Genomic DNA, 17,110 nt, shown 5'->3' with positions numbered 1-17,110 from the left:
GATTCCAAAAAAGTTGGGACACTGTACAAAATGTGAATAAAAACAGAATGCAATGATGTGGAAGGTTGAAATTCCAGTATTTTATTCAGAATAGAATATAGATAACATATCAAATGTTGAAAGTGAGACATTTTGAAATGTCATGCCAAATATTGGCTCATCTTGGATTTCATGGGAGCTACACATTCCAAAAACGTTGGGACAAGTAGCAATAAGAGGGAAGACCTTGCATCTTCCAACAGGACAATGCCAGACCACATACTGCATCAATTACAACATCATGGCTGCGTAGAAGGAGGATCCGGGTACTGAAATGGCCAGCCTGCAGTCCAGATCTGTCACCCATAGAAAACATTTGGCGCATCATAAAGAGGAAGATGCGACAAAGAAGACCTAAGACAGTTGAACAACTGGAAGCCTGTATTAGACAAGAATGGGACAACATTCCTATTCCTAAACTTGAGCAACTTGTCTCCTCAGTCCCCAGACGTTTGCAGACTGTGATAAAAAGAAGAGGGGATTCCACACAGTGGTGAACATGGCCTTGTCCCAACTTTGAGATGTGACAATGCCATGAAATTTAAAATCACCTTATTTTTCCCTTAAAATGATGCATTTTCTCAGTTTGAACATTTGATGTGTCATCTATGTTGTATGCTGAATAAAATATTTTGAAATTTGAAACTTCCACATCATTGCATTCTGTTTTTATTCACATTTTGTACAGTGTCCCAACTTTTTTGGAATCGGGTTTGTATCACTTCCTTCTGCCATAAAGCCCCGACTGGTGGAGGGCTGCAGTGATGGTTGACTTTCTACAACTTTCTCCCATCTCCCGACTGCATCTCTGGAGCTCAGCCACAGTCATCTTTGGGTTCTTCTGTACCTCTCTCACCAAGGCTCTTCTCCCCCGATAGCTCAGTTTGGCCGGACAGCCAGCTCTAGGAAGGGTTCTGGTCGTCCCAAACGTCTTCCATTTAAGGATTATGGAGGCCACTGTGCTCTTAGGAACTTTAAGTGCAGCAGAAATTTATTACAGGACTGCTGTATTAGACTACTTTACTTTTAGCTTGTACCTAATAAACCTTGTGGCACCTCTTCGTGCCATGCTCCCAGAGGCGGGCTACAAGAACTATGGTTCTACACTATGGTTCTACTTTGCTGTGGACTCCACAAGCAGAGGAAGCATTTGTTGCCATAAAACAGGCTTTGGCACACGCATGAGCTTTGCATGCACCTGACTACTCCCAACCTTTTCATTTGGATGTTGATGAAAAGGACAGCACTGTGAATGCCATCCTATTTCAAAAGGGGGAGGAAAGTAGAGGACAAAACTGAAAGGTGTTGATGTACTACAGTTCTAAGTTGGACAATGTTGAAAAGGGACATCCAACTTGTGTGAGACATGTTGCTGCGATCGGTCGAGCGATACTGAAGACTTCACATATCACAATGGGTTATCAAACTGTTGTACACACTAAACATGGTGTTAGGGCATTTCTGAATTCCAAAGCTTTCACATTGTCTGCCCACAGGACCCAGAACTTACAACAGCTGTTGAACCAGGCTCACATACAGTTTACAAGTGAGGGAACAAACATGGCTACGCAGATGGTTACCGAGCAAGATCATGACTGTGTGAGCAAAACGGACACAGAGATAGAGATAAGACTGCATGAGAACCTGCATAAGGAACCGTTACCTAATGCAGAGGTAACATTGTACTGTGATGATCACAGTCAGACAGCTACTGGCAGTCTAGTAGCTTCATATGCTGTGGTCGAGGACACAACGGCTGGCTTAAGAGTACTGCAAGCTGATGTGATCCCACAGCCAAGTTCAGCCCAGATGGCTGAGCTGATTGCTTTGATAAAGGCGTGTCAGTTGTCAAAAGAAAGTTGTAAATATCTACACAGATTCTGCGTACGCGGTACAGGCAATACATGTAGACTTGTGCCACTAGAGGAGAAAAGGTTTTGTGATTTCAACTGGCGGTCCAGTAAAACACTTGCAGCAGTTACTGGAACTAGATCAAGCGTTATTGCTACCAAAGCAGGTGGCAGTTATCAAGTGCAAGGGACATCAGAGAACAGAGACTCTGATAAACAGAGGTAATAATGCTGCAGATTTGGCTGCCAAGGTAGCAGCCGGTTATCAGGTAGCTCAGGGAGCTATGAAAGAAGACCTACGGGTTCAGAGCTTTGGAAGATCAGTACAGACAGGATCCAGGCCTAAGGGGTCAACCAACACCAGCTGCAGTGGACAGCTGGGACTATCGAAAGGTACATAAACTTCACTGGTCAGAGCCACGTTGGAAAGGTCCTTATAGGGTAGCAGAAACTACCACACACTGTGTTAAACTGTGGCTCACTGAGAACAAGCCAAGTAACTGGATCCATAACACACATTGTTCTCCAGCTGAGGATTCAGCTGGACGGACAGTGAATGAGGTCAAAGCTGATTTGAGAACCTCATTACCCGAGTTGAGATACAATCCTGTAGAACCAGAGCTACAGTCAGAAGAGGATCTACACTAGTGTAATATTTATCAGAGAACAAAAACGTTGACAGGGACAGCAGACAAAATGTCTAGTCTGACAGGTTTAGGCAATCGTCCTGGTGTAGTTCGCTGTATTCTGGGCCTCATTAGCCTAGTTAGAGCGGTACTCATATTACGGTGGGAAACAAGGTCCCACATACACCGTGAGAAAAGAGCTAATGTCCTGATTCCACTCGAGTTGGTTTTTTTAATTTGGGTAAAATTTATTTATTATTTTAATGATAGATACATGTGACATTCTTGACTGCTCTGTGTGGCCACAGCAAGAGCAATTAAGACAGTTTGATAAATATATTTGAATACCGTCCTATGTCTAGTTTAATGTTCAGTGTCTTACTAATCTCACTAATCTTACCAGAAATTTAGTTGTTAGGATGCCCCCTGAACAACCCTTCAGGTGTATGATGGCTTTAGGAGAACAAGTCCGGTCTTACCTGCAGGTAGCTCCTCAGGTCTCGACAGTCTCCCTCCAGACTGGTGATCTGCTGTTGGTACTCCAGTATCCTGAAAACAAACAAGGAGGTTTTAACATCATGCATCACTTTCCTTTCCTATGCAAGTCAGCTAACCTCACATGGACACAGATCTGGGCCCGTATTCACAAAGCGCCCTAAGTTCAAAGAGTAGCTCCTAGTGACAAAGTTTTAAGAAAATCCCTAGAATTACAATGTTTTCTAAGAAATTCCACTTAAAGTTAAGATTAGATCCTTGTAAAGCTAAGTTATTCATAAAGCATCCGAGTCCCTAAAAGATCTCCTAAGAAAACTGTTGAGTAGTGAGGAGGACTTTTAAGAAGCTCAGCATTTATTAAGCAGAGGACAACATGATGGAAAGGCTAGGAATGAAACAGCTACCAGTGTAAGGGTAAACCCAGTAAAATTCAGATTTTAAATGTCATTACCGCATCCACCGAAGAGTTAAATACTGTCCAGGACCACACAAAGTTAGCTAAAGGTTCTCACACGCAACCAGTCTGCAACGTGGGTTTGTTCGCTTGAAAACCCGGCGGGATGCAGTGACAGGCTGAGTAACGCCGCCCCGGAGAGTTTTCATTCATCTAAGAAGACCAAGTCTGAAGTGTGAAGTCCTGAGGGAGACTTCACTGAAGATGGTCACCATGTCTGCAGAACATGCAGGAAACAACTATTGCTAAAGGAGGCAACACTTCAAATCTTGAGCCTTTGTGACCATCACCTTCTACACTAAGTTACCTTTCAGCTCAGTGCAGGATGTGAAGACTTCGGAATGGGCCACACAGCTTGTCATTAAGCTTCCAGTGCTACCTGGTCCGGTAAAAACACCTCATAATGTTCTACTGCTGTACGCAGGGCTCTTGACTATTTTCACAATCCTCCTAGAATTGTCCCAAAATTCAGTCATCCTGAACTGAATGCACATTGTCCCAAATTCAAAGCTTTAGGTTTTCTATCATCATTATTGTTTATCATTATTATAATAACATTATAAGTGACCTTTGAGATAAAACACTAGATGATCAACTACCAAACATTTTAAGTCAGATGGCCCATATTTGCTTGAACTTGAGGCATCTGAAGCAAGCTGTAAATAGAAATGTAAAGTAGCACGACAGCATCTTTTGCAACCATGTACAAACGTAAACCAAAAATGCTACATTTAGTGCCGTCAATTAAAATGTTTAATCGTGATTAATCGCATGACAGTCCATGGCGAACTCACAATTAATCACTAGTTTATGGCATTTTTTTTCCTCTGCTATGAACAGTGGTGGAAAGTAAGTAAGTACATTTACTCAAGCACTGGACTCCAGTACAATTTTTAGATAGCGGTACATGAGTATTTTCATTTTCTATTGTTTCATACTTTGACTTCACTACATTTTAGAGCTGAATATTTTACTTTTTACTCCGCTACATTTATTTTATAACTTACTTTTCAGAACCTGATTAAGAAAAAAAGTTTAATTATAAGTTCTCATTGATCTATGGTGAGAAATTCACAAGCTACCCAGCAATACTTCCAGTTAAATGCATACAAGCCAGTCAACACTGGCTCCGCCTTTACCACAAAAACTGAACTGAACAAGAGGTACTTGCCTGCTAATAGAGCTAGCTTGGTCAGATAGCAAGTACCCACATCTCCAAAAACAATAGAACAAATTCTAAATTGGCATTACCTGGATAGACTGACCACTTTGTCAAAATTTAAATAGTTACTTTGTCACCTTACAAAATAACAAAACTCAATAAAGGCCCAGGGATTGGACTCTGTGCATGTGTGTCACAATCATAGAATACCGAGCTAGCAGAAAGGTCTGGTGCCTTAAAGCAAAATGCAGCTAACAGGTGAGGTACCCAGGATGGCAATCCAAAGTTACAGAGTGCAGTAACAGGCAATCCAGGTTGTTTGTGGTTGGTCTCGTCAGAGATGCACTCATCTCCCATGCCATAACACCAGAAATGAAAGTGAGCACAACATCAAGATATTTGGCAGCTGAAAAATGAAACAGTTGCAGCAGTGATGACATGTTTCTCCCATCAGCAGAGTGGCCACACAAACTGTTACAGTGCTTTCATGTCTCATACTGTGACACACCGAGTTTATATTAACCAAATATTTTCTGCCACTGATGAAATGTTTTCTTTAATGATGACAGGAAAATCTGAAGGTTGTTGGTCATTCTGACAGTTCAGAACACAGAGGGCAATTTATCCTAACTTAAAGTAATGCTACTGAAAAGCCCAAATGGTTGCTATGGTCTTGGAAAAATAAGTAACTGATGCGGTGGATGAAGGACAACCGAGACCTACTCAGTGCACCTCGCTATCTGGGAGATGATGGCCCATTGAAGAGCCACAGAACGGAGGCCACGGAGTGCATCTGTGACCGCTACGGGCCACAGAGGGGGGCTGTTTTTAACAGCCTATGTTGTCACTGCTGGAAAACAGGCATCTGCTTCATGTGATGTTGACATGAAAAGTGGCTGAACATAAGCTGGTTCTGTATATTATTTAAAAAAAAAAGAAAAAAATGAAAATGAATGAAAATTAAATGCCATTAAATATCCCAACATTAAACAATGACAATGAAATTGTGGGGTAATAAATGACCAAATTTTTATGAACCTGTGCATGAAAATGATGGATAATGACCTAACACCTAACCTTGACCTCTGGTGACGTTTCATTTCCACCGGACACAGCCTAAACATCATCGTACCATCAAAAAAATGAAGACATTTGGGTCATTGCCCCCCTGTTAATATCAAATAGATAAAGTGAATATTGAAATTACCAACATGTTAAATATACTTAACCTCTAGAGTCCTGAGCTTTGGAAACCCAAGCTGTGCGGTCCTCATATGAGGACGCAGGGACTCTAGAGGTTAAGCAATGAAGTATAACAACTATCCGCAGAATAATCACGCTGCCTCAGGCAGAGCTCCGCCTCAAACAGAGTTGGCTCGTCGAGACACGTGACTGGCTGAAATATGGCACTAAGGGAATGTAGTCAGTCACTTTCTATTTGTAATTTCACTGCAGCAAGATTTGAAAATGGAGGCTTGTACTAGTTTTTCTGATGAAGGGTTAAAATAAAGCCTAGGGCTCCCTGCTGCAGGCGGGTAACACCACATCGACACCATGAGTTGTATGTCACTTCTCAGCGGCTGGCAGCGCCCCCATATGATCAAGAAGCCTGGCAACAAGGGCAATCACACCCCCTCACTGACATAAAGGTTTCTGTGCTTTCCTTGCTCAGAGTTGCTCCGTTTCCTAAATCACTTTTAAGCTAGGACTCCTTGCTAAAGGTTTTTAGTTTTAAGTCAAAAGCTCTGAGAGTCTGTCTCAGAATGTTTGTGAATATGGGCCTTGGTGTCTCTTGTACAGACAAAAATCAAGTGTGTTTATTCTGATACTGACTTGGCCTCGTTGCTCTGGATCTCTTTGTCTTTCTGCTGAATCTGGTTGTTCAGTTCGATCACACTCTGCGCCAGCTGCAGGACAAAAACACCAAACCATGGTCAGTAACAAGGTTTCCAGGACTTTCCAGAGCCACCACACATCAAAAATCCAAGTCAGAAACCTGGAAAACAGCATAAATAAAAACACGAGGAGCAGACGATGCTGAGAGTCGCCCTCCTAAGTTTAGTTTCAACAACAGAATAGAGGATGTTTAAAAACATGTCTCAAATACTAATAAAATAAGGATTTCATTCCCACATTAAGGAAAAGAGTCAGTCAATAAGCACATTTTCTCCCTAGGAATGTTGGTTGTCTTTAGTGAAACCACATCATCTGATCAGAAACATGTGTTCTTAAAATATGAGACTTATTGAGGCAGCTTAATCAGAAAACCTCTCTGAACATTACTGATGTTTCTGTTGTGTAGACTATTAATACCTTTTCAGTACAACACAGAATGTAACGCAATTATCAGACAGTCATTTCCTAGCAGGATATAACAGCAACTCCCCATAATAAGCAATGGACAGACAGAAAATAGATGGCTGAAAGTCATTTAAGTTCATGTAGTTTCCGCCAAGCTCTCAACTTGTCTACTGTGGGCTGATGCTGGGAGTGTCAGGCCAGGCTGTCATACACCTTCAGAGCCCCACAACGAGCAGCACCATTTTCCAGACCTAACCTGTCCTTAAGACAAAACATCTCTGAACCCTGTCTTCACCCAAGCAGAGAGCATATATGTGGCTTGACACACAGTGCCTGCATTGTATTCGCTCAGGTTAAGCAGCGGCTGGTCCAGCTGGCTTGTAGTGGCGGTCACCTGTGAAACCCGGGTCACTCAGCTGTCCAACCACTGACACAGTTCTACCAAGACAGTCTAACAAAAGAAGACTGGTAACAATACCAGCGAGTCTGCAGCTATATTATCACCGACACAAGTTCTGTGTGGGTGTAGGAGTGAAGGCAGGTGTACAGAGTCATCAGCTGGGTGCCCTCTCACTAACTGGTGTTTCACTGAGTTAGGCCCACGACACCGAGAAGGCTCAGTGTGTCCCAGCATCCCAGATCACCCCCCTCTTTGCCTGTACTCACACACCCAACACAACCCTTCGTCTATTCAGGCTAACTGTTACCAAACAGTTACTAGCAAACATTTCGACTGCTGATCTAGCCACCAAACATTTAAAGTAACAAACTGTTGAGACAGCTCAAAAATAAATAAAAATATAAAATAACCAGCCAAACTTCTGCTTCCTTTTGTGTTGCACAGAATCCACCCTGTGTTGTTATTCACTCCAACAAACCAGTTAAACTCCTAATATGTGCTGTTAGCTTACTCAAAGCTCCTGTCTATATTTACCCCATTCACACACCTTTCTTCTGCTCCAGAGCCACTCACTGGACCTTGCTGCCCCATCAGCTAGATTCCTAATTACCTGGCTTAGGCTCCGCCCTTTTAGAACTCACCAAGCAGAGAGACAGCTGACCTGGCTGCAAACCTCCTACAACCAACCTCCACGGGGACGACTATAACTTTCCAGCCATGCTCCTCTGCCTCCATAGCCAACTCTGTCTATTTCAGTTTCTTCCTCTCATAAGCTGCATCTACAGCATCCTCCCAGGGAACTGAAAGCTTGACAAAATAGACAGTCCACTGTGCTTCTGACCAGAACACAAGGTCTGGTCGGAGTTGACTCTCTTCTCAGGAACCATGAGCTGATTCCCTAAATCTACTGTCATTTGCCAGTATCTCCCCATCTTTAGCTGGCCTGCATCCTGTCTGTTCCAAATTACTGGCTTCCTGCCTTTTTCACCCTCATGAACAAACAAAATCCCCTCTTTTCTTGTTCTCCTCCATTGAGTTTACCTCTAAGTGCCTACTTTCAACAGCTGCTGCTAAACATTTCAACACTTCATTACGTCTCCAGGTGTATCTCATCCACTGTCCCAGCTGAGCCTGGGAGACTGCCTTTACACATCGACCTGCTTCTTCCTAATCCTGCCAACAGCAGGCTACAAGGAAGCACTCCCAGGGATCATGAGAAGGCAGTAGTCAGTAACAGACATGGATGAGTTTGTCGGTTTTGACACACACACACACACACATATACACAAAACCAAGGCTCGTGCTCTGATGTGGTAATAAGTCTGAATGGGAAAAGATGAAATCGTGACAAGTTCATGGTGGAGAGAACTAAAAAAAAAAAAAAACTTTGTTGAAAAACTTCTTAGTCAATACTGTAATGTTCATGTACGTTCAGTTTTGTTCAAGCATTCAAGTTATTTGTTATTCAACTTAGGTAAGTCTACGTCTGCACTAAATATACAAGATCCAATAAAAAATTTTTTTACATTTCTCTGAGGTTATGGCTTGGAGAACATTAAAATGACAGCTTTAAGTAAATATTCACACTAGGGGTGGGATCGTGTACACATTGGCCATACCATTATCGTTTAGGCAGCGTTCAACTCACCTAAACGCTTGCTTAGTATCTTGATATAACGAGAAGCCATTCTCATTATGAGATACTTTAATCGTTTTTATGATACTGTAGGGTGACATTAAAATGTGATTTCTTCTCAGCATTATGACATAATGCATCTTCTCCTTAAAACAACAGACTGCATTTTCTCATTAAAATGTGAGACCTGCAGTGCACACACTCTGAGCAGCCCCCTCTCTCCCATTTCAACCTTCCACACAGCAACCTGCGTTGTGCCCAGGAGCTGTGCTCCAGCCAGGCCTTGAGAATCACTGATCAGACGCTTAAATCCACACTCAATTATTCCACAGAATAACACATGGATGGAGCTCATGAGCAAATACCCTGCACATGTCCCAGTGATGTTTCAGGCATCATTGACAACAGGTGATGTCAGCGTGGCTGCTGTCACTCACACCAGGCTGCACAGGGATCATGTTAGGGAGTAGAAACGATATGATCCACTTTAGGGGTCTGTGGCATCACATTAGAGCAGGTCATACATTTGAAACTACACACTATATATTGTTCATGCAATGAACACCAGAGGCGGTGGCCTAATACTTGAGCAAAGATGTGCACGGTGCTTAAAGGGTTAAGGCTGGAGGCACCACAGTTCTTATAGCTATGTAATTTTCCGCTGTTAACTAGAGTGTTCATAGTTCAGCTCTGTGAACCATAGGCCGACCTGCATTCGTCCTGTCTGGTGTGGGTTAAATATAGCTTAAGTAAGTGAAACATCTCTCCTCCCGCTGAGTCTGTGTGCTTGTATCTGTCTGAACGCCACCTCCTGGCAGCTCCTAATTAGGACACCTCTGGAGCCGTCCTACATTTGGTGGAGATAAGAGCGAATTCTTAAGAAAAGAATGTTGCTAAATAGCTCTGACTTCTATTCCTAAAGTTAGGACAGAAAATGCGCCATTCTGAGAATCTTTGCCCAGGTAGGAGCGAATACCTACTCTGAGATGCTCAATACGGACCCAGATCTGTGAACCACAAAGGCATTCATGCTTTTATTGTTTAATTCTACCTCGGTATTAGAAAATTCTCATCAGTTTTTTAGTAATGTGACATTTTTGATCTTCAGAGAACAAAAGCCTTCTTACAGTTTCTAAGAACCGGCTTGACGTCAGCGGTTTTTACAGGAAACTCCACTGTTGAGAAATCCGGCACATGTAACACTGAAACTGATTTAGTGTGGTCTGACCAGCTTCCATGGTATGAAGCTGCACAGTCTGGATTTAGAGAGAATAAAACAAGTGAACAAGCTGACAGAGAAGTTTGAAGTCACACAGCACCTGCTCAGAGCTGAAACCACTAGTCAACTAACAGAAAGTAACTATTTTGATACAGAGTTCAAATCATTCAGGCCACTTTTGACGAAGAAAATATATGCAACTTTGCTCTGTTCTGTCAAACTGTAAACCAAGTTCCTCTGGGTGTTTGTTGCATCATCTCTCTGCCCTGATCACATTATTTTGTCTGTATGTACAGCAGGGGACTGACCTCTCCTCGTTTCTTGTGCAGCTCTGTCAACTCCTCCTGGTGTTTGATTCTCATCTGTGCCATTTCCTGCTGCAGAGCATCGCTGCGACTCGAGTCTGCACCGGAACTGAAACACAGGACAAGGACATGTCAGGAGGACACATCAGGGACACAATTCTTAATTAATTCTACACAATTTTTTAAGATAAAGTCCAACCCCCTGTCAGTTCACATGCACAAATGGTCTTATACTTGTATAGCGCTTTTCTACGCTTTACAGCACACTCAAAGCGCTTTCACGCTACTTGGCCATTCACCCATTCGTACTTACAACGGTTCACACATTCACACACCGGTGTTGTCACCAGGAGCAACTGGGGGTTCAGTGTCTTGCTCAAGGACACTTTGACATGTTGACTGGACAAGCCAGGAATCGAACCGCTAATCCTCCGGTTAGGAAACGACCCGCTCTACCTCCTAAGACACAGCCGCCCCCCAAATCAAGCATGATGCGATTCAGGCTGACCTCCCTGAAAGTTGATACACCCGAATTGGCCTGCACTGCATCTCGCAACAGTTTTTTTTTTTTTTTTTTGCTGTCACTGTGCAGAACAATGTAGGAGCAACAAAACAAGATGCAACCTTTACTCAAAACTACTGAACCACAACTACAGCAGACAGGCAATGGAAACAAAGGGCAGCATGATACTGCGAGGTAGAACAGAGTGACCCATGTCTGCTCTGAAGCTGAACCAACCAGGCACAAGCGGCCCTGCTGCACACTGAGGCCAAATGGCAGCAGCAGGACAGATGCTTGGCAGGCGGTTGGCATGTTTTATTTCTCATACTTGTAGGTTATGTTGAGTGCTTATAAAAATATGACAATATACTGAAAATTAAACACAAACTCATGACAGAGTTCATTTAAAAATCACTACAAGGAAATGGGCAGCACACAACGGTTCAACACAATTGTCACAAGTACTGTCACCGACCCAACCAGTCAGCAGCCCTGCAGGCTGGAAACAGCTGTCACAGAACAAGTCACAAGATAGAAATGCAGGGACAAGGTGCAGGAAATCTGTTACTATATATGCGCACAATCAAGAGTCTTTGCTGCACCAGTCCTGTTGCTATGGTTAACAGCTGTTGCACAACCCTAAACTCTGATTTTAACAGAGGGCATAGAAGTCTGTGGTGCTGTAAATCATCAGTTGATGTCTCACCTTGCCTCGTGTCCTCTCTGGATGTCATACTTCTCAGCCTGGTATCTCTCTGACAGCACAGTCCGCAGGTCTGACTTCTCCAGCAGACGGTTGTCTGAAACACATGTTTGATTCAATCATGTGTCCATAAAGCTGGAACACTGGAGCATTTACCACAAAGTGACTCATAAACAGAAAGCACAACACAATTTATTTTACAGGCCCCATATCTAGCAGCTCATTTCTGGGACACTTTCCTTGTCTTTTACTAAAAATTAACTGCTATTCAGCTATAAATTATAAGAATATTTCCAAGAAAGGCAGTTTGGTACTAATTATAACAAAAAACAGTGTTGCTTACTACAGTTTACAACTTTTAAGAAATAAAATTGTAACTTGGGTCACAGGTGAGAGAAAAGGAGACATCAGTATCCATCTGTGTTTCCTGGGAAGTCTAACAAATATTAATTTGGGTTCTTTAGGACTTTGAGCTGTACGTTACAGATCTGCTCAGTAATGAGGAAATATTCACTTAACCTACATTTATGCTGCATATTGATCAAACTGCAAATAAAGGGACACCTTTAAACTTTTACTTGCAAAAGTCAAATCTGCAGCTTTGACCAAATAGTTTGAGGACTGAAGGAGCATCAACGAATAAAACATCCTGTTTGCACTTCTCCATTTAAAAGGACTGAAAATCTGATTGATTCCCTCACATAGAGATTTTAGTGTCTGCAGATATGGACAAGAATCAACATCTGTTTACATGTCTGACTCATTTATCTGCACTTTGATGGTAAGTAACAGGGTATCCATACATGCTGTTGTTAGGAACACGCAGAATGAGAGGGATCCTGTGCTCGTAACATACAACAGAGTTACCTTTTAAAATACTGTTTGCCCATACTGCACACTGATGTTGTGGGACATTCAATTCATTTCTACCAGCTGCTCACACTATGCGACCTTTTTTTAGTGTTATCACTGCTGTGTCAGATAGGCTGACAGATGTCTACCAAAAGTAGCATGAGGTAAGAAATGGAGTGCTGTGGCTATGCCAGACCAGTGCTGCAAACATATTTACCCCATTTAACTGGTTTATAGAAAGTGACTATGTCTACAGAGTGAAAATGCCTGTGTAAGTCATTGTGATGCAGTGGGCATGAGTCTCCTGCCCCTGCTGCACACACATCTATCACGGTAAACAGGAGAGCGTCTGCACAGCAAAGGGGGAGACGATGGACAAAGCATATGTGAGCATACACGTTACAGCATGGGCTCACACTGGTGGATGATCTCCTCGAAGGCGTGCCTCTGCACTCTGTCTCTGAGCTTCAGCTGCTCCGAGATGTGTGTCTTCCACGTACACTCCAGCCCCCGCTCCGCCATCACCACCTGATATAGACACACACACACACACACACCATCAAAATACAAACTCATTATCAGTTCTTGTTGTTTGGTCTCTGCCTTGATTATGTTAATACTGAACTTCATCATCCACTGTGGAATCAACACATCTGTAAACCTGTCTCAACACAGAAAACATAATTCTGTAATATAAATAATCATGACAGATTCACTAGACAATTGTTGGATTCGCTAAAGTGCATTTTTCTTGTTGAACACATCAAGCAGTGACATACAAGTTCTCTCTCTTCTCATTGTTCACACAATCAATAAACTCAACTTCAGAATTTGCATAATAACTTACAAGAGTGAGAAGACTGTTGAATGTTTAGCTTTTTTATTGGCATTTGCTTTGTCTTTTTGCTTAGCTGCCATCCTCCCTGTTCTGGGTGTTTCATCCACACAAATGTAAACCTCAGTGTACAATAACACAGCACAGGAACAGACACTAGGCCACAAGATGCAAGACGTGACAACTTCACCTCGGTCCACGGGAAATTATAACAGGCAAAGTTTTTACACTCTTTTCTCAACAAAAAGTAAATTCATATTTGAGAAAATACTGTAAGGTCTAGCCTTCACTATGTTACTTACTCTGATGTGATTTATGTATTGTTTGACTACACAAATAAAACTGGAAAGAACTGAAAGTGATCTGAAGATGAACCGACAATGTAAAAGCCCTTGGTTACAGCCCTAAATAAGTTTAGCATTCCTACATTTTTAAACAGCAAGTGTAACAGTGACTCCTAACAGATATACGCAAATTACCCTTTCCACTGATAAATAAGATGTCAAGTGAGAAACACCTCACCTGTAAAGTTGGTGACGAGGAGCTCTAATACACACCTGACGGGATAGATTTTAAGACGAGCTAACACGAAATAAAAACTTTAGCTCCACGAGTCATGCTAGCTGGTCGGTTAGCTTCTCTGCTAACATTGCTATGGGAAACACAAACAAGACGGCGTCGGATTATCAAGAGACTGTGTTTTCGATATAAAAATCCCTACATTTAAATAGATTTTAGTTAAACACACTGTTGGCTCCTTCGTGTCATTGGGTCACGGCTCCTGCACGGCATTAATGGACCGTTTTCGACCGCAGCTGGCGGGATACATACACCCGTGACTCAACATGTTAGCATGCTACCGGAGCCGCTGGCTGTAGAGCTCCACGGCGCTTTAAAGAAGAACAGATAAAACTCACACCACCTAACCGCCTTCCAGACTGTGGCACGTTTTCTCCCCTGTTAGCCTAGATGCTGTTGCTTCAGGGACTTTAGTATTCAGCGGTTCCGTTTTTGTCGTTAACCGCCATCAGCCTTTTCAGCTAACTTGCTCCGACCCTGCACCATTTTGACTCCGACGATTCACTTCCCGGAGGAGTACATGAAAATACCGCCGTATTAATCTGTGCCGGAACTGATTTTTAATTCGTCTTATGTGTCTCACCGGTATTAAAATTTCCTAGTAGAGTGAGTGCTGCATTTCAAGTGACACACTTGAGAAAAATCAATAAGTATTTGTTTTAGTTCAGATTTTACCTGTGATTTCATTCAGGAATTTTGCCAAAGTAGTCTAATAATACATTTATGGAAAAACCAGAAGCTTTGGAAACACTTTTATGTGGCCTAAGACCTGTGATTAGCGCGGCGTCAAACATTATGGCGGGGCTTTATTTCCGTAATAAACACACCTGTTAATGTATACCTTGACATTTTCAAAGATTCATTCAGAATCACATTCCTAGCGTTAACAATTTGATAGAAGTGTTAACAGTGTTAGGTTATTTTTTAGTTAGATAGATATTCAGAGATTTGTTGTCTAGGACTGTTAGTGCAGCCAGGATGTCTTCCTCAGGCTGTTAAATGCAAGGTTAGTTAAAATCAGAGAAAGGCGGCAGTCAGGGACGAATGTTATTATGACGGTAAAAGTAACCATAATATTTGTCTTAATGTGTAATGTTATGTCAAATTGTTTTAGATACACACCACGAAAACAACAGCCACACACATTATTTTCTTCATGTTTGGTCTACTGCTCTGCTCAGCTGCCAAGCTGGCATATCAGGTGACGTCACGGTTCGACAGCCCAGAAAGGATTAATATTGTATAGCAATGCTTGGTTCGGGGTCTTCCTGTTTCCGGGCTGCTTTTGGCAGGCTGGGGGTTGGAAGATCTCTGGACTTGAAGTGTAAATTCTTGCCTGTGACTTTTTGAATAAACCAGCACGGATATATTTTTTATATACTCAAGTGGTCTGAGTCGTCCCTCGGAGTTCCTGGTTTGAAAGAACCGGATGAGGCTTTATAATGGTTTTCAGCCTTTAACAGTTTAAAGTGATCTCACACCTACAGTTTATATCTCCCGGACAAACAAATTATCACTACACTGTATTTAAAATCTCAACCATAAATCACACATCAGAGTCAAACTAGATCTCTGGTTTTTCAAAAACGACACACATTGATTCTGAGTGATGAGTGATACAAACACAGCTGGGAAGTTAAATACTCCTAAAAATTATAGACATAGTCTTGTGTCCAAGTATCTGGAGTAGAGGTGTGATGAAACATTTAGCTCACAAGACAAGACGATGCTCGATATTTGGTTCACGAGAACGAGACATATTTAAACACAATTTTAAGTAAACCTTCAATTACGAAATATATAACTGGAAAACATTTCTTTTATTTGACTAAAAGTGAGAAAATGCAAAACAGTGCAGGTGCATTTTGAAATGTTTTAACTAATCATCTTGTAATGAATGTCACTTCAGTTCTACTTCCTGAGTATGAATTATCACATGCAGTAAAAGACAACAATATGTAAACAGTCTCTTCAGACCTTTGAACTGTGCATGAGCATCTAAGCTCTGACCTTCTGTGCTGTTTTCACCCTCATGGCACTGCACCGGACAGTGACATCATCCAGCAAAGGCACCAGGTTGACCAATCACACATGGGGGGATGATCAGGATGTGGACGCCCACAGAAAGAAGACTCTTTTGTTTACCTTGTTAGCATGAGGATTTGCTGTAATTTCAGTTATGCTGTTATTTTTACTGTTTGTGTGTAATGCCCTTTAAGTGTTACAACAATACCATATTGCAGCAGCTTCACACCATTTTGTTTATAACCATGCTGCTAGTGGCAGGGGAGTGGGCTCAGACGAGTGTAGCTATAGCAGAGGTGGCATGTGCTTCCAAAGATTTGCAGTATTTTGAATTTTTTGTAAAATGCTTTTTTCACTCCCTATTATACTTAAGCAAAGACCTTGCAGTCTCCACACTTCTATTTGAAGCGCCTCGGAAACATTCTGCATCATTCCTTAGCAATCTCATGTTATTGGCTGCTGAAGACGAGTGGGTGGGGTTGAAAGGTTTAAAATGCTATAACTCTTTCCTTCTCCTCCTGTCCTCTCCCATTAGGGAGCCAGTTGCCACCCAGCTGACAATTGTACAGATTATACAGATCCGTACAGGTCTGTATTTTTAAGTACTCTGTTTTTATTCCTATTCATCTCATTTCACAGTGAGCATTCCTTTGTCTGTCTGCATTATTTACTGCCTGTCTATACTGCTTATTTTGCATTGTTTGTACTGTTTGTTGCTTGTCAGTACTGCTTATTTTGTTACATTACACAGCCTTATGCTGGTTTCCTGTTTACTTGCCCCTTCCATGGGGATATGTACATGCACATTGAGAGCCAATGTACCAGAGTCAAATTCCGCATGTGGCAAATCAAATCAAAGCAAAGCAAATTTTATTTGTATAGCCAAATCCCAACAAAAGTCATCTCAGGACACTTTACAGAGTAAGGTCTAGACCTTACTATTATCACTATTATTACAGAGGGAAACCCAACAAATCCCCCTTGAGCAAGCACTTGGCGACAGTGGGGAGGAAAAACTCCCTTTAACAGAAGAAACCTCCGACAGACCCCGGCTCTTGGTGGGCGGCCTTCTGCCTCGACCGGTTGGGGTGAGTGGATAGAGGAGAGACAAAAGAAGAAAAGCAACA

At 42.2% G+C, this 17,110-nt stretch overlaps 1 protein-coding gene across 9 annotated transcripts in view; it reads right to left on the bottom strand.

Moving 5' to 3' along the window:
* atg16l1 (ATG16 autophagy related 16-like 1 (S. cerevisiae)) overlaps positions 1–15,100 on the bottom strand; it is a 47,472-nt gene extending 32,372 nt beyond the window's left edge. For 2 of the 9 annotated variants that reach the window (XM_020621791.1, XM_020621792.1), the window contains exons 1-6: positions 15,081–15,100; positions 12,961–13,072; positions 11,696–11,789; positions 10,491–10,596; positions 6,460–6,533; positions 2,995–3,064 (exon numbers count right to left, since the gene is read on the bottom strand). In XM_020621791.1, coding sequence (XP_020477447.1) covers positions 2,995–3,064; positions 6,460–6,533; positions 10,491–10,596; positions 11,696–11,789; positions 12,961–13,066 — 450 coding nt within the window. In that variant the 5' untranslated portion in view covers positions 13,067–13,072; positions 15,081–15,100. Of the gene's footprint in view, positions 1–2,994; positions 3,065–6,459; positions 6,534–10,490; positions 10,597–11,695; positions 11,790–12,960; positions 13,073–13,391; positions 13,412–13,901; positions 14,501–14,633; positions 14,726–15,080 lie in introns of those variants that run through there. The other 7 variants (XM_020621797.1, XM_020621793.1, XM_020621794.1 and 4 more) reach the window with 7 other exon arrangements.
* Positions 15,101–17,110: the final 2,010 nt, after the last annotated feature.

The sequence above is a fragment of the Monopterus albus genome, unplaced genomic scaffold (genome assembly GCF_001952655.1).
Source record: "Monopterus albus unplaced genomic scaffold, M_albus_1.0 scaffold268.1, whole genome shotgun sequence".
NCBI lineage: Eukaryota > Metazoa > Chordata > Actinopteri > Synbranchiformes > Synbranchidae > Monopterus > Monopterus albus.
Note: the sequence above shows the minus strand (reverse complement) of the source record. Positions and strands in the feature narration are given on the sequence as shown.